The sequence below is a fragment of the Eucalyptus grandis genome, chromosome 3, assembly GCF_016545825.1.
Source record: "Eucalyptus grandis isolate ANBG69807.140 chromosome 3, ASM1654582v1, whole genome shotgun sequence".
Lineage (NCBI taxonomy): Eukaryota > Viridiplantae > Streptophyta > Magnoliopsida > Myrtales > Myrtaceae > Eucalyptus > Eucalyptus grandis.
The window spans coordinates 54,278,000-54,295,355 of NC_052614.1; the positions used below are offsets into that span (position 1 = coordinate 54,278,000).

The following is a 17,356-nucleotide window of genomic DNA, read 5'->3' on the forward strand; positions in this document are numbered from 1 at the left end:
AAAACCACTAAAAAAAACTTTGATGTCCTTAGTGTCCCTTATTGAGTTCTTTGGTAATTTCTTCTTCTTGCATTAAATTAAAATTGCAAGATTTATTCACTTTTACATTGTTTCACAACATTTAGTAGGGTACACACATCTAACAACTAATAATTTTTGAGTAGATGTTTGGCAATCAACCTGATTTATATATTACTATATACATTGGCTTCTAAAGCAAAAGTAAGGTTAGGTGATAAGGTTCTCTGAAAGGCAATGCTTATGGTGAGCACATAGGATCAAAATTGCTCAATCAAGTTGGCATAAGATTTGTAGAATTAGGAAGGACCAGCTACTTTTTATTTTTATTTTTATCTATAACCTAATCAATGGATTATAAAAAGAAAAAAAATCAACGTGTAGAATCTTCACAAGAAATAGGCCTACATAAGTAACTAAAATAATCTGATCATTGATGTTCAAATTAAAGACAGAAAGGAAGATGAAGCAAAGAAAAAGTTGTCCATGCTTAGATGAGATCTCCACCTGTTTACACCAAAAAAATAACCAGCTTCATATAATCGATTAATGGAGAGACATAATTTCGTTAATTGAGAATTTGGTTAAAAAGTGAGTAAAGGACAAATGTGGATTGACAACTACATACGAGAGCAATCGACAACAGGTGAAGAACGATCAACAAGTGATCAACAAGTACCATTTCTTATTGACAAAGCCTACGGGTGACAGAATGCTGTCAAATTTTGATAAATGTTGGATAGAAGAAAGGGGAACGGGTTGGTCAAAGATGTCAAATCGAGGCACAAGTGCCAAGTGAAGGTTCAATGTTTCAAATGTTCTTGCAATTTGTAACAGCTTATGGGAAATATTGATTAACGTGCAAATAGTTAGCCTGAAATCTTGAAAAATGTGCATTTGTCACTGTACTTAGTGTAGTAATTGTTTGTAAGTAGTTGTAATTAGTGAGCTATAGATGTTTACGATAAGCGTGATAAAGAGATCTTGTTTTCTTCTTCTTCTTTTCCCTAAACATCAAGTTAATGAAGTTCTTTATTTCTATTTATCTCATTCTTTGCACAATTATTTTCCTATTGCTCTAATTTCCCAAATTGATCTTTTATTTCTTTTCAATTCCAACCCAAGCAACTTTTGTCCAAAATCAACATAGGACCTATTTCATAAAAATGAAAATTAACTGTTATTTGACGAAAGATTCTCACATTATGAGCGAAAATCCCTTTTTAAGTGAAACAATTGCAAACTGCAACCGTAAGAGATCAAACATAATCATATCGAAATTATCTAAAACATACACAATCACCTAACATGAGCGATCGCATCTTTTTCACTTCATCCTCTAACTTCTTGAATTGCACTTTCGATCTTCTTGGCCATAGATTGGAGGCAAAAATCAACGTAAGAGCTCAAATCTTGGGGCCCCCAACCTTCAACTGGATCAGACACAAAAGACCACTCAATCATGCACCCAACCATCTTACCATCCCCGTCATTCACGGGCATCACTCGCACTGTGGAAACATAGGACTTGAGCCCCATATTGTTATCCAAGACCTCATAGCTGAAGCACCTGTCACTACGGTCCATCATGAGGAGACGCTCATTGGCCCACTTCAGCTTCGACGGGTCCGAGTCACCATCGGGGGAGGCGAAGGTGCAGTGCCGGATGAGGCCGGGCTGGCCTGGGACGCCCTCTACTCGGTGGCACGTGTCGACGGAGGGAAGCAACTTGTGAAGGTTGCAAAAGTCCTCCAAGAATGGCCACGCTTGGTCCGGTGTTGGCCCTTTCAGCTCAGCAATGGCCTTGCCTTCCCATTTTGGTTGGGTTTCTTCTGCCATTGAGAGAGAGAGAGAGAGAGAGAGAGAGAGAGAGAGAGTTGTTGGGTTTATGGCAAAGATGGAGATACTTATAAAGAAATCTTCAGTTTTCCATTTTTCAACGAAACCATGGCATTGGCGCACGTGGAAGTGCACGAATTCTCAAGTATGCTAACTGAATATGACAATTCGCCCTGAAAAATAAACGAGGCATAAAATGCATGTGTATTGAATGTGATATGATCTCAAAAGCCACGTTGCACTTTCTCCTCCTAAAATAACAAGGGTCATACAAAAGGACATGCTTAATGGTGTGGGAATTAAATTAATTTACTCTTTACCAACAAAACTTAATTTGCAAAATTAGGTGTATCTTATGCTCAAATGATTTAACAGGAAATATTAGCTGCTGTTAAGTGGCCACATTAACGCTATAGCCTAACATAGTATATATTCATGGCATCACATAATTAACGGGAGAATTACTCAAGTTTTAAACTTATTGAAATTCCAATATAATCAATTTAGTCTAAACCTTTATGCAAAATTTCAAGATAGTCATTTTGGTTAATTTACATTGGAAATTGCTAACATGGAAATCTAGTCATTAATGGTTGTCTTATGGTATAGTACAATGTCGGTGATTATTGCCGAAAATTGATTAAAATGACTATATTGAAATTTTATGCAAAGGTTTGAAACAAAATTGATAAGATTGAAAAGTTTAAGATTAAATTGATGTTGTTATAATACCTTTAGGATTGATTGCATAATTTTCCCTACAATCAACTAACATGTGAGCCCATATAGAAAAAATACTCACCTCAAATACTCATCTCCCTCTCTATGTGGCCAAAAGAAAACAAAAGGTCAAAGCCTCAAAATACCCAGGTGGAGCCCCGCCAACTTCCATCCTCGACTGCTTCTTCGCTCCACCAACTCAACCCCGATCGGGCCCGCCAGGCCTCTCGGTCATCCTACGAACTATGTCCTATCCTAAATGGAATTTCCTTCTATGCATTACCACACGGATTGCACATGGGCAATTTTCCGATTTATGATTATCAATCAAAGAATTGGTTTCGCTGGTTATAATATACATACGCGTGTATATACAGACATACATATATAATGCAAATAATATTATGGGGTGAAATGTCACGTCAATATCATTGGTTAGACTAAGAATAATTGGGTGCGCCTACATGGATAAAAAAATAGATAAAATTGAATAGATTAAAAAAGCCTAACCCTAACCCACATTCATGCACAACCACAGAGGAGAGCTCAGGTGGGCGGCAGCGGCTGTAATGTCACCGAGACACATGAGGGCCACTACGTGCCAGACAGGCTCAGGCGACCACCCAATGGCCGCCACCACCTTCGCTCAATCAGGCACATGTAAAAGAGAGGGAGAGATATAGAGAGAAAATACTAGCGGTGATAAATCTGCCGTCCCTAGGATCAAAGAAGCGCCGCAAGGCGACGGTGGGGGTCACATAGGCTCCGGTGAGCAGTTGCCGAGGTCACATGGATCACATAATCCCAAGAAGGCTTTGCTAGGCATCGCATGGCCTCGGTAAAATGGTGTAGAGATCTAATTGTATAAGAAAGAAGTTTCTTTATTCATCGGAAGGACCAATTTGAACATATATATATAGTATAGAGATCTAATTGTATAAAAAAAAAGTTGAGGACTTGATTGAATAATTTATAATAAGTTCGGGGACTTCCAAAACCTTTGGTTTTTTTTCTTAAATTTTTTGGGAATACTAGCCAAGCAATGATCACGTTTCTTTGGTGGACCAGAGCATTAAAGTATGGCAGAATGTCAGATTACATGTCAAACATTGATTGTCCCAATGTCAGATTTCTTTTGTCGTTTTTTTTGTCATGGCGAGTGGTCTATAACGCACCGTTTTTAATTCTCTCTCTTAGACATCCTTCTCATTATAGATTATCTTAGTTATCTATCAAAAGGTCTTGTAATTTTCTGATTACTTCAACTCTTCGTTAGCTCGAAAACTAGCAAGTAAAATCAAAGTTGATTAAATTAGAGAAGAAAAATTAAAACCCTGCGGTTAATTCCAGCATATGCAAATAAAGAGATGCATAATTCCAAACGAAATGCAAAATAACATTATATGTCGCATGGTCTTACAAATATTTTGGGAAAAATAAAATCAATGTAACAATGATATAATATATATCATACTTTAACAGGCCTTTCCCATGAACATTAGATAAATTTATTTAGGTTTATTGTCGGTGAAAGAATTATTTACAAATTCACTATTAGATAATTGGCACATGAAGGAATTTGATCTCCTCAAGTATAGATATCCACAATCTAATGGTGATGGTATACAAATTTTATTAATTGGCAATAGACTTATAAATTGTCTATATTATAATCCGAGTTAACTTTTTTTATCTTCTCTTCCTAAGTAAAATCAAGCATCATATTTAGTATTATATTATATCTTGACTTTGAGTTTATATACAAAACACGACTCGACAGAAACTTAAATGTGTTCTCAGCGGGACTTTATCTTCAAGCAAATATAGTAGAATCTTGATTTGGTGGAATACAGTCCATTGATTAAAGATATAAATGAAAAAAATGAAGGTTTCTTAGTGGGAGTTGAAAGTCCAATGAGAACATGTAAAAACCAGAATTGATGAAAAATGAGAAAAATATCTGAATCTTCTCTCTTTGAATAAATAAAAACACTTGAGTTATTATAACTTTATAATTCTTCGGATTCCTGGTGGATTTTTTGTAGCTAGCTATTTCAATTATAGTGTAGGCGCATGGATAATTTCTTCTCCTTGTATTAAATTTAAATTATAAAAAATCGATTAACCTTCACGTTGTTTCACAACATTTAATAAAGCAAAATCATTATGAGAATTGGAGGAACTCGAGATGGTTAACAATTAACTTGATTTACACGTTGATAAATAGATTGGCTTCTGAAAGAGCAAAAAGCCAGCTTGTAGCTAGCTGATAAGGACAGAGCACGTCAATGCTTCATGGTGAGCACGTGGGATCAAAATCGCTTCATCAGGTTGGCAAAAGATTTTACGAAAAGGAAGGGCTAACCACCTCTATAGTTTATACCTATAACCTAAATTATGGATTATAAAAAGAAACATATTAGCTTTTAGAAACTTTACCGGGAATAAGCCTATGTAATCGAGGGAAACGAGAAGAGCCTTATTCTTAGAAGAGCGTCGTGCACTCCCCACCACGTATTTTTCCGTGGAAACCGGACCACTTGTTTGTCCGATTTCCTTGGGAAATCAAGAAGAATCCACAGAGCTTCTTTCCTTGTTGATTTCCCAACTCAGAAATCTAATTCTGATAGACTTCATATGATGTCAAAATTTTCTTAAAGAAAGAAAAACCACATGTATTTCTGATAGCTCGACGAGAACTAAAAAATGATCAGCAAAAGTTAATGGAAAATTTGTGATGTCACTGTCCCTAACTTCTCGACTAAATCAAGTCTCTTCAATGCGGAAACAACGGAGATTTGCCGAACCATGTGTTCACCGTCCAGTTCGTTCAGGTCTAGCACTCACTTTCACGGGGGACTGGAGTGAAAATCAGGTTGGGATGGACATGAGTAGCTCGAGGTCCGTCGCATCCAGAACGCCCTTTCATGATGAGAAAGCCACTGGCTCGTTCAAGGAGTTGCAGCATGAGAACTGCGACACAGTCCAAGCCTGGGTCGACTAAGACCCGGCCAAGGAGGCCAGGAATGTGACCATCTCTCCGATGAGCCTCCCAAAGCATCCGACGAGTGGCTATATGTATGGCTTCCCGTGAAATTTAAAACAAAGGAGAAGCGGGCTTCTATGGTCAGGTTAAGGGAAGAAAAAGATGAGAGAGAGGGATATGTTCAAAAGATTTTGGAAGATGTGCAAGAGTCGCAAGCCGCTTCACATCGCTGGACCCCTCAAGAACTTTTCAAATTTTCAAACGTTTCCACCGTTAATACTAATCCCATTCTCTGTTAGTCATCGAACAAGTTCTGATAATGTAATACACATGGCAACTCCTGAAGGGATCAGTGTATGGCGTACATGGCATTATTCAATCACCCAATAATTCTCATATAGAGGGAGAGATAAAGTTGATGCGGGGCTAGTTATGTGTACTTGGTAACAGATGATTAGGCTCGGGTACTGATGTTTTATCCCCACTCAGAATGCCCGCCAACAGATTTTTGTGTATGTGCTCCGGTTGCCCATGGATGATAAAGGAAAGAAAACGGTAGTGCATGCTGAGATTAGATGTCCAAGAAATGCAAGGCACAATCATATGAGGTCAAACAAAATCATATTGAAATTATTTAAAGCATACATATTTCATCAAGAAATTATTTAAAGCATACATAATCTATCAAGAAGAGAGATCACATCTTTCTCCCTTCACCCACTAGATTCTTGAATTGCACTTTCTATCTTCTTGGCCATACATTGGAGGCAGAAATCAATGTAAGAACACAAGTCTTGGAGCCCCCAGCCCTCGACTGGATCAGACACAAAAGACCACTCAATAATGCACCCATTCGTCTTACCATCCCCATCTTCCATGGGCATCACTCTAACTGTGGCCACATAGTTCTTGAAGCCCACATTGTTATCCAAGACCTCATAGCTGAAGCCCTTGTCGCTAGGGTCCATCATGAGGAGCCTCTCATTGGATCACTTGAGCTTTGACGGGTCGGAGTCGTTGTTAAACGTGGTGGAGGCGTAGTACCGGACAAGGCCGGGCTGGCCCGGATGCCCTCGACTCGGTGGCAAGTGTCGATGGTGGGAAGCAACTTGTGGATGTTGCAAAAATCCGCCAAGAATGGCCACACTTGGTCTGAGGTTGGCCCTTTCAGCTCGGCAATGGCCTTGCTTCCCATCTTGGTCGGGTTTCTTCTGCCATCGGGTGTGGGAGGGAGAGAGAGTCAGTCGTTGGGGTTATGGCAAAGGTGGAGACATCTATTAGATAATGCCCAAACATATGGTGGCTAGATTCCCTTTCTCTTGGTATACAATATATCAACAATTTTTTTTTTAAATAATAATTTATGGCACATGGAGTAAGATAGTCGAAGTAAGTAACTAGATTTAGGAAATTATTGATCATTTCTAGATTTTAGCTGTATACAAATACATGTCAATAACTTAATAAGAGGAAGCTTATATGTAGCGTGATATCCGTTGACATCTTAATTTTTGCTGGCCAATCAAGCATATGTTTTGGTAAAAAAAATGAACAAGAGTATACAGAACAAAAAATGTATAATAAAAATAAACAGATAAATAAAAAAAGGGAGCATAAGAAATAATGAGCCCAGGGGATTTTCTTCGTGGCAATTCGTCCAAGGCATAGAATGAACGAGACCCTAGGCCTGGATAGCTTTAGTCAAACCCAAGAGAAATAAGCTCAATTGGGTATCAAAAGCCCAAAGTCCACGAATGAAATAAAAAGCCCAGCCATTGTTTCCTCCTCTGTCTCATCTCCTTGATCATCGAGCTTTAAGTCGCCTGTTTTTTAGCCTTATTTGAGATAATGTCTATTCTAAGAACTCTTTATATAACATTTTCGCTTATTTTAATTGATTAAGTGGGCTTTAAGTGGAAACTAATGAAGAAATTGGGCTTGAAGATAGATGAAACCATATACTAAACTTTGAGTTTTGAAGATATCACTCACATTGATGTGGCGGATATATGATACCTCACTTTATAATCGTATTGAATCAATTTTTATAATTCCATGAAATGATGCGAAAAATAGCCACAAATATGATGATACGATAGGAAGCTCGCTTGCGAGGTCAAAGATTGAGACTTTCGAAGACGCTGTGAAAGTTCAGGGCCTGCTTCCGAGTTGCGATAGCCGCTGCATGAGCGAGAAAATATTGGGTACCCTAACAGTGCCACGCAATCCGTGCTCTGATCCATTCACGGGTCGACACCTGTCCAGGGACAGGTCCACGTCTGCTTTCTCTTCTCGTCGCTTCTCGAGAAAATATTGGGTACCCTCAAAGGACCACGTCATCGGTGCTCTGAACGATTCACCGTTCGACACCTGTCCAGCGACAGGTCCATGTCGGCCTCTTCGCTTTTCTCGCGCTTCTCTCTCTCCTCTCTTGTCTCACTCTCTCCCAGTAACTCCGCGGCTAGTGGCTCGGCTCGGCTGAGCAGAAGAAAGCACGAGCGAATAGATAATAAATGCGCAACACCCTGCTTAAAATTTCTCTCTCCTCACTTAAATATTTTTTGGACTCTCTCTCTCCTCGTGAACGAGCTGCACTTCTTCTGTTTCCTTTTCAGCGCATTCCACCCCCTCCGCCTCCGCCTCCACCTCTCCAAGAGGCCTCGCCGATCATCTACCTCTGGCACATCGCCTCCTCCAAGAGCCCCACCAGTCGCAGCTGGTTCCCGACCCCCTTCGCCTCCAACGGTTTCCAACGCCGAGATCGTTTGTGCTCGCGTTGGTCTCTCGGCAACTTCTGGGCCTCCGTCCGATTGCCTCCCTCCGACGAACTCGTCATCAACTCCGACTCCGAGCCGCCGCCGCCGCCGCCGCCGATGGCGTCCTCCGTCTCTGGCATCTGCTCGTCCACCCCCTCCCTCTGGCCGAAGATACTGCCGGCCTCCGCCGCGAAGCCGTCGGCCTCCGGCAGGAGGGAGGCGGTCTCGGTCTCGTTCCCGAGCGGCGCCAGGCTCCCCGCCGTTGACCGGGTGCTGTCCCTGTCGCTTGTCCAATCGGTCGTGAGGGAGATCTCGGTGCACCTGGGCAGGGCCGACGGCACGGCGAAGAAGGAGAGGTGCAGGCTAGTGGGCTGGAGGTCGCTGTGGACGAGGTATGTGGACTGGCTGCACCAGCACCGGATTTAGGGCTTTTCCTTGGACACGAGCCAAATCGGGTTGACGGACGAGTTCGTGGAGAAGATGGAGCCTCGGTTCCAGGCCGCGTTCAAGGCGATGGAGGAGCTGGAGAAGGGCGCGATCGCGAACCCGGCCTGGGCGAGGGCCGCATGGTCGGGCACTACTGGTTGAGGAAGTCGGAACTCGCACCGGCCCGGTTCCTGAAGGCGCAGATTGAGAGCACGCTCGACGCCGTCTGCAATTTCGCTGCCGACGTGGTCAGCGGTGAGGTCAGTTCTGGAATTCCGGTCGTTGTTGCTCTGTGTGGTAAGAGAGTCTGTAGTTCCCTGCGTTTTTTTTTTTTTTTTTTCTTTTCTGGGAATCGGTGTGCCGTCGTAGATGCCTATGTGAGTTTTCTGGTAACTATGCTGTTTCTAAAGTCGTGAGGCACCTTCTAGTTTTTCTTTATATTTACACTGAACCCTTGTTGAATCATAACAGTGACCATAGGCAAAATTTTGTCTACAGGATAAAATTTTGTCCTCTTTTGTGTCAATTAGATGTCTTGAGGATTCGTATCATTTCGATGTTGAGGACTTTTTGAGGACCATCTATTGTTCTCTCAGTGGTGGTTTTTGTAACATTTTGTCTTGCAGTATTACTATGAAGGCGTTATTTGTGATAGCTCCCCAAACCTTTCATATTGAGTGCCTTGATCCTCCTCTCAAGGTAGTTCATAGCTATTTGAGGGGTCTTGCCTTGAGTTCGATGTGTTAATTGCTGTCATTTGTCTTATCGTACTTGATTGAGATAATTTAGTTGTCTCAAAATGGGGAAGTTCTCAGTTGAAGATGCTCTCCTGTCTGTCCTCTTATCTGAGATTTACTTTTGATCCCAATATGCTGTTCCCTAATGTGGGTTACTTGTTACTTTCCGAGCAAACCCGAAGAGTGTTGCTTTAATTATACTGGGAGGAGGTGCTGGAACATGATTGTTTCCACTTACTAGCAGAAGGGCCAAGCCAGCAATCAGTGATTATTTGTATATGCCCATTGCTTACCCACATAGCACTCTCTCAACTATATATTCAATTATGTGGTTTTTTTAAATTTGTAGGTTCCTATAGGAGGATGCTACCAGTTGATTGATATCCCAATGAGCAATTGCATTAACAGTGGTATCAGAAAAATATTCATCTTAACGCAGTTTAATTCCTTTTCCCTCAATCGCCACCTTCCTGGACATACAACTTTGATAATGGCATTAGTTTTGGTGATGGATTTGTGGAGGTATAATTTTTTTCCAATTTATTATTTTGGATTCCTGATGACTTAACTGAAGAAACGACTGAAGTTAATATGAAAAAAATTTGGTAACACATATAGGTCCTTGCGGCAACTCAAACTCCGGGTGAAGCTGGAAAGAGGTGGTTCCAGGGGACTGCTGATGCTGTTAGGCAATTCATATGGGTCTTTGAGGCGAGTGCTTAGGGTTTTGGCAATTACTTGTGCAAAGTTTTTTGGAGTTTCTCTTGAAGTTGAATGTTTGTTTCAAATTATTTCCGCAGGATGCCAAGAACAAGAATGTGGAGAATGTCTTGATTTTGTCTGGTGACCACCTGTACTAGATGAATTACATGAATTTTGTGCAGGTACTTTGAAGATTTCATTGTAAACTCCTTCATCTAATATGTTTGTGAGTTTAAACTAACCAGTTGTGGCTTGATTGCAGAAGCATATTGATACAAATGCCAATATCACAGTTTCATGTGTCCCAATGGATGACAGGTTCTCATTGTGGTTAAATATATTGCCTTAAAAGATTTAAGAGCATTTAAAGGTCAGAAGATTTAAGAGCATATAAAGCTCAATTCTCCTTGACATTCCACTTATGGTTGGGAAGAACAAAATTTTTGTGATTATATTGTTTCTTACGTCCGTTTCAGTTGCACTAAATTTATAGCTACTGATGAGTTTTGCAACTAACCCTTTCTGGTTTTTGTTGCTGCAGTCGTGCTTTGGGTTGTGGACTGATGAAGATTGACAGAACTGGACGGATTATCCAATTTGCTGGAAAACCGAAGGGCAATGAGCTGAAAGCAATGGTATCATTAATGCAATAAACACTTCCTATCATTTGACGTGACTGCTTTAGCTGTTTCCTTAGCAGACATCATCTCTGCACATCATGTAATGCATCAACTAGTTACTAATCTTATTTGGATTCTCGTCTCCTGCACAAACCTCTGCCCACAGCAAGTTGACAGTACTCTTCTTGGGCTATCAAAGCAAGATGCAGTGAACTTGCCATACATTGCCTCAATGGGCGTCTATGTATTTAAAACCAACGTGTTACTAAAGCTTCTGAGATGGAGCTACCCCTTATGCAATGATTTTGGCTCTGAAATAATTCTGTCAGTTGTTGCAGAGCATAATGTCCAGGTCAGGACATTTTCTTTAACATAGACTAAGCTGCAGGCTTTCTCTCTGTCTCTCTCCCCCTCATTAGAGATGTGTGTTTATAGGTAACTTGTACTTGCAAGCTACCTTAACAGAAATGCTGACTTATCAGGATGCATTGATTTGTCAGGCGTATCTGTTTAATGACTACTGGGAGGACATTGGAACAATCAAGTCATTCTTTGACACTAATTTGGCCCTAACAGAGCAGGTGTGTGTGTGGTATTGCATCTTCTGCTCGATAACTCAAAATTGGAGATGTCAATGTCATCTGCTAATTCAGTCATCACCTTCTATAGTCGTTAATCACTTGATATGCTGGCTTAACCTTAGGGCTGGAAAAATACTTACTCTTTAGGTCTTTTTGGCTACAATTTCTATGTCAATCTGGGGCCTCATCTCAATCACATTCTCAGAAAAATCATAGAAGCTTCGAGTTCAAACTTTGGCTGTCATAAAGCGATATTGTTTGTCCTTTGAGGAGACAGTGGCTTTTCTAATAGTGGGTTAATTTCCTGTAATGCAGCCTCCAAAGTTCGAATTTTATGATCCACAAACACCTTTCTACACATCTCTGAGATTCTTACCCCCAGTAAAGTTGATAAATGCAGGGTAAGCTTGTCAACACGATAGAAAAGCCTCATTCTCTTGCGTGAATATCTCTAGGTTTGAAGTTATCTGACATGGCTTCATCCAGGTGGTTAATGAAGCAGACATCGAAGAGTTTGAGGCAAACTATAGAGGTTCTGATTCTGAAAAGAATGATCTTATTGATCTATACGAGAAATTCAAGGGTAACATGAACAGGTGGGGTTGATATGTCCTTTTTCCTCTCTTTTTCCTTTCTTATAGATGCCTATCTGACATAAAAGTATTTGAAATCTTTTGTACCTTTTCCTTCGCAGGCTTTTCTGTTCGATGCTCTGCTCAGATCCCAAGCTTGATTCCCACCGCTTTAAGGATATCATTGATGATGCAATAGCAGCAGGTTGGTTTTTTGACAATTTGATCTCTTCTTGACTGTTAGATTTACTCTTAAACCTCAGTCAGAATTTGAGACTTCAAGCAGGGCTGGGCTTCATCGTGTTTTATAGAGTTTAATAACAGCGAGGTCAATATTTAAAAAATAATTTTCTTTCACAATGATAAAATTTAGCACAGGTTGCTCATTTACTTTTATGAAGGGCATCCTTTTTTGTCTTTTTATGTTTCTAAATAATGCTGGTCTGAGGATACTGGTGTTTAGTAGCCTAGATCTTATGCGTGCTTGATAATGTAGCGTACACTATCCTGATATAGTGCTTAATGCATGCTCTGTTTCTCTGTGTCCTACAGGAACGTTGAAGACAACCAAGGCATACGAGAAGTGGGCAAAGCAAATTTCCAAAACTGAACCACCTACAGATCCTCTTAGAAAGAGGGGGAAGTGAGTGACACAGCTGCACTGGGCTTTCTATTCTACATAATTTTTGCTTCGATTTCTTGACTGTACTGTTAGTAGTATGTTCTTCTTTTGAATTGGAATGCTAACCTTTGTTTCCCATTTCTGATAGAGCGAAGAAGAAGTCAGACGATCTTCTTGCAATCATATCTCAGTGCCGTAGCGAGCGAAAGGAGCATTTTGATTCCATGTTTTCATCTCTGGTGAATAAATATGGTGGTGGAATGCAGAGTTCAGAACCCAGTGAAGAAGAGTTTGAGGCTGCAAGAAAGAAACTTGAGAGCCAAAAGTCTGCCAAAAAGTCCAGGCAAAAATAACAGGAACATGTGATGTATTGGATTAACTGTGTATAGCTTTGGTTGCTTTGAGCACTCTCTTATGCTTCTAATTTCAGTAGCCAAAATTGGTGTGTTTGATTTCCCCTTTGTTTGAATGATATTTTGCGATGACAGATGCTCAATGCACTCTTGGTTTGTTTCCTTGTCTTCTGGCAGTGCAAGAACTACATTTGTTGTAGTACTGGAAATTGCTGCCTATAGTTTTGTGCATGCTTAAGTTACAGGAACTTTACTTTTCCCAAATGGGATTGGACTACTTTTCTACCAAATGGCTGATCATTCTCCAGGGGTTCATTTGAACATTAAAAAGACTGCCAATGAATGTTCAGCAGCTTCTAGATGAAGAAAACTAGAGAAGCTCAAGTTTTGGATTATGAGTATGGTTTAATTCATTCTGCTTTCTTGATTTCATCAACGCCACCTGTTTAATTTTGGTCTATTGCATAAAGTGATGGCATGAACGAATTGTAGTAAATATTATTTTAACATGAACTCAAGACATCGTTCATTATCCTTGAGAGATTAGTTTGAGTTGATTCCATATTTATGCTATCCTTGAATAGAGGGGGATGTACATATGATCTTTTGAGTAGAAGACTTGCTCAGTATACTTCATCTCAATTGTCAAAACAGTGGAGCCAGATTTTAAGTATATAAGACTGACTTGTTCTCAAATCTCTTTGTTTGCTTGGCAAAACAAAACTTGTTAATGCTTCCCGCAAAACAAGTAGGCATCAAGCAATTTTAGGTTGCACTAAACTCTCAATTCTGAGATGAATAAGGTGAAAGCTTACACGATTCAGTCAAAATTCTCGATTGCAACTTCAGAGCAATGTCTTTGTCTAATTAGATTAGAACCGATCAAGATTTTAGTATAATGCCATGGCCGCATCTTGGGGTTAGGAGCAATGTGTCCTACTTGACTTAGCTGGAAATAGTTGAAAAGAGAACTAGCATTTAACTGGGTGTCCAGCGTAAGGACGATCAGCAAGTTGGGAATTGGATATCCATTTTGTGCAGATTTTGTTTGCAGAGCCTAGGCCAGTTCACATACTAAAATGCACGAGACGTTTTGCATGCTTACGATTTGCCAAATCTTAACTAGTAATACTTCAAATCACAAATTTTTACAACCAGAATGACACCATCCATCCGAGATTCCGAGTGGCATGTCGTTAGAGACACAAATTCCGTACCCAGCAACAAATAAATTGTGCTATCATAAGCTGTGTTGCAAATGCTGTTTACATGAGAAAATGTCCTCAATGCTAAAGCTTCAAGACATGAGCTAGCTGGCATGCTGCGCTCACAGGAAGTCAAACTAGCATCAGACTAGTCTGAGACCCTTCAACGCAGCTCCCGCATTCTAAGATATTATCAAATTCTTATTGCCTTGATGACGGATGGGGATTCCTTTAGCAATAGCATCCTGGGCAACGGTCCAGTGATCAGAGGGGCAACCATGCATATCAGAATAGCGATGCTGATGCACCATCTCGAAGAGCAACCGGAGGTCATCCGTCTAATCTCATCTATTTAGTGCAAACTGCTTTGGATTAGGGCCACCTGCATAGGCCAAAGGTCTAGATTTAATCAGTTCATGAGATTTGTCTTTATTGCATGGTCTCTAGGTAGCTGGATCTTCTCACCCATGCTGAATTATAGGAAGTTGCTGCACCTGCAGTTGAACCCGATCAAACCCACCTGCTTTCATCAGGCAGTGCACCCAGTAGGTCCAAAACTTTTGAATAACATTATAGCTGAATTACCACTTGCATTGGATTTTGGTGAACTCCGATTGAGGAGACTTTGATATCCAGCACAACCCTTGCACAGCCCTTGCACCAGCAACTGTGTGCTTCCCACTCTTGCCAGAGCTTCCCGTGACAATGCTGCTACCAGGACAAGCTGCAAGCTTAGCTTGTTCTTGCCTCGGCAACATATCCATGTGGCACTTGGAAGTTGGGAAATATATTGGCTGTGGTGGCACTTCCAAAAAAGCCTCAGTTATTGATGGAAAGGATGGGACCTTTTGTAGTCTGGCATCTTCACTTGCCATAAAGATTCCTATAGAGTGAGAGAGAGAGATAGTAAACAGGGGCTTCTGCATTCTTAAACCTGGATAATTCAATCTGAACACAAAAATCATTGATCACTTAATTCCCCTTAACTAGATTATATGACAGTTTCTTTTATATGTATGATTTCAAGTGCTTCATCTCAAATCATAGTGAATTCTTTCGTTGGTCTAATCATTAAAAAAGGCCCCACCCTCTCGCACAGATCATTGATTGGAAGAAGACAAGAAGTAAAATGAGTTTTTAACTGCTCCCAAGCACGAGAGCACAACAGCTTTGAAATGACAACTAAAAATTCACAAGAAAGCATCAACATAGGTATTGCTAGTCCCTAACAGAATATACCTAGAGCATGCAAGCTGATAAACAGAAAGACTGTAGATCCAACATGATAAGTTGACAGCAAAGGCAAACAAATACTTCGCAATGCCTTACTTCTAAATCATTCTTGCAAATATGATTTGTAACAGCACAGAAAATACTCTCCCAACACTTGTATGAGACAGTTGCCTTCTCAGTTTGAATTTTATGAGCTCAGAAAACAAAAATCCTTGCTTATTGTCATTTCGTAGACTTTCTTTCATTCTAAAAACATCAATATAATTCTTAGGAGTATCTTTTTGTTGTGGGTGCAACTTCAGACAGTCTTGAGAATATTTTTCCTAATAGTTTGTTTAACCAGAAACAGCCTCTTTTTTTTTCTTTTTCTTTTTTTTCTCTTTCCATATTCCGTGATTGAAACTATCATTTTTTTTAGTCCCAAATTTTAACTCTACCAGAAAAGGAACAACAGATACGGCAACAACTCACTGTACATTATCAGCATGGCCTGCCCATGAATGGCCCTAAACTCTAGAAAGCAAATCTATTGTTGAAAACACAAGGTAAGCAACTTCAATTCGTGTTTCCCCTAAACTTTATGTAGCAAGAACCACTGAGTCTCTTCCTCCCTACAGGCATCCTCGACACAATATCACACAATTTATTCCAAAGAGTCCAATGCCCTACATCTTGGGATGGCAATTGCAACCTGTTCACGTGGCGTTACCTTTCCTCCCACTTGAAAGCAGACGTTCTATTGCCAACACCCCAAAAAGCAATTAATCATGCTACTCATCATCAAACAAGTCGGGCACACAACATCTTCATCTTGTGCATTTGCAAATGAACCAAGCACTCCATCTAAATCTGACCAAAAGAACTACCCACATGAAAGCATTCGAGAAAGACCAACATAATGGAATTAGGCGAGGGAGACGGACCGAGTTCTCTGTAGACCTTGCTTCTGCCGTCGACGGAGCTACAAGCCCGGACCATACAGCGCGAGACCATGGACTTGTGCGGCTGCGGAGCCCACCATCTTGACCCAAACGAAGCAGATTCTCAAGACCTTGCTCTTTGTTGAAGGCAAATTCTCAAGACCTCATGGTTTTCCATCAGTAATATTCACTTCCCTGCTCAATAATCTCCCTTGCAAGCATTTCGACTAGGGTTCAGGGGGCCTGAACCCTAGTCGAAATGCTTGCCTCATGGATGAAAGAATGCACAGAGAGACACACTCAGAGAGAGAGAGAGAGTCAGTATGGTGTTGCTGAGCAAGGAAGAAGACACGCAGCACGAGAGCATACCGAGACCTCACCGATCCGCGAGGGAAGAACCGCCTAAAGCGTGGAGGTCGTGGGAGAGGCGAGCGAAATCGGCCGTCGGGAGAGAGCGCGATTTAGGAAGAAGTGCGCCAAGAGAATGGAGCCCTGAGATGAGGCCGTCGAGGGGAGAGAGAAAGGCCGTCGTCGGGAGGGAGCGACGGTCGTCGGAGGAATCGCTAGACCGGAAGGAGCGTCGGAGGAGGAAGAGAGAGCAAAGAGGAGAGAGAAAACTGTCTGCTCTTCCACGAGGAGAGAGAGACAAAACCCAGAAAATTTAAGTGAGAGGAGAGAGAAATTTTAAGCGGGAGTGCTGCGCATTTATTGCCCATTCATCCGTCCTCTCTTCTGTCAGTCGAGCCGAGCCACCAGCCGAGCCGAGCATTATTGGAAGGAAAGAAGCTGAGCAGCTTTTCATTACCGGCACCTTCAACGGCGCCACGTGCTTCCATATCGAGCTGAGCGAGGATGTCAGAGGAGGCTCATCCTTACTTTGGGCTTCATGGGCAAAGAGTCCAACGTCTTACTTGTCAACCATGCTCGGACTCTACGGCTCTCCGGTGCATACAAGCGAGTTCTTGATTTTCTGTTCTGGTCCAATTTCGGTTTACTTTTCGAAACTATGGAAATGGGCATCGAATTTTTAAGTCTACGAAATGGCAAAGCTAGTGTTTCGACTGTT

At 41.1% G+C, this 17,356-nt stretch overlaps 3 protein-coding genes and 1 pseudogene across 6 annotated transcripts; 2 read left to right on the forward strand and 2 right to left on the reverse strand.

Annotated features, from left to right (window-relative positions):
• Positions 1-1,350: 1,350 nt before the first annotated feature.
• On the reverse strand, positions 1,351-1,857 carry LOC104437785 (lachrymatory-factor synthase-like). Its single transcript, XM_039309792.1, has one exon. It carries the CDS (start codon positions 1,855-1,857, stop codon positions 1,351-1,353), a length of 507 nt encoding a protein of 168 aa, XP_039165726.1.
• Positions 1,858-8,652: 6,795 nt separating this feature from the next.
• On the forward strand, positions 8,653-12,550 carry LOC108954041 (annotated as a pseudogene).
• LOC108959397 (chaperone protein dnaJ 6-like) lies at positions 12,093-13,170 on the forward strand. Its single transcript, XM_039309793.1, has 4 exons — positions 12,093-12,162; positions 12,510-12,600; positions 12,728-12,922; positions 13,110-13,170. Exons 1-4 carry the CDS (start codon positions 12,093-12,095, stop codon positions 13,168-13,170), a joined length of 417 nt encoding a protein of 138 aa, XP_039165727.1.
• An 860-nt stretch (positions 13,171-14,030) lies between these two features.
• LOC108959398 lies at positions 14,031-16,955 on the reverse strand. 4 transcript variants are annotated; one of them, XM_039308479.1, is made up of 4 exons: positions 16,294-16,955; positions 16,080-16,106; positions 14,723-15,020; positions 14,031-14,631 (listed from the first exon to the last, which is right to left on the reverse strand). In XM_039308479.1, exons 1-4 carry the CDS (start codon positions 16,361-16,363, stop codon positions 14,613-14,615), a joined length of 414 nt encoding a protein of 137 aa, XP_039164413.1. In that variant the 5' UTR covers positions 16,364-16,955; the 3' UTR covers positions 14,031-14,612. The 4 variants fall into 4 exon arrangements, 2 of the variants coding, with proteins under 2 accessions (XP_039164413.1, XP_039164414.1); XM_039308480.1 differs by lacking the exon at positions 16,080-16,106; XR_005549275.1 differs by lacking the exons at positions 14,031-14,631; positions 16,080-16,106 and having other exon boundaries at positions 14,640-15,085.
• Positions 16,956-17,356: the final 401 nt, after the last annotated feature.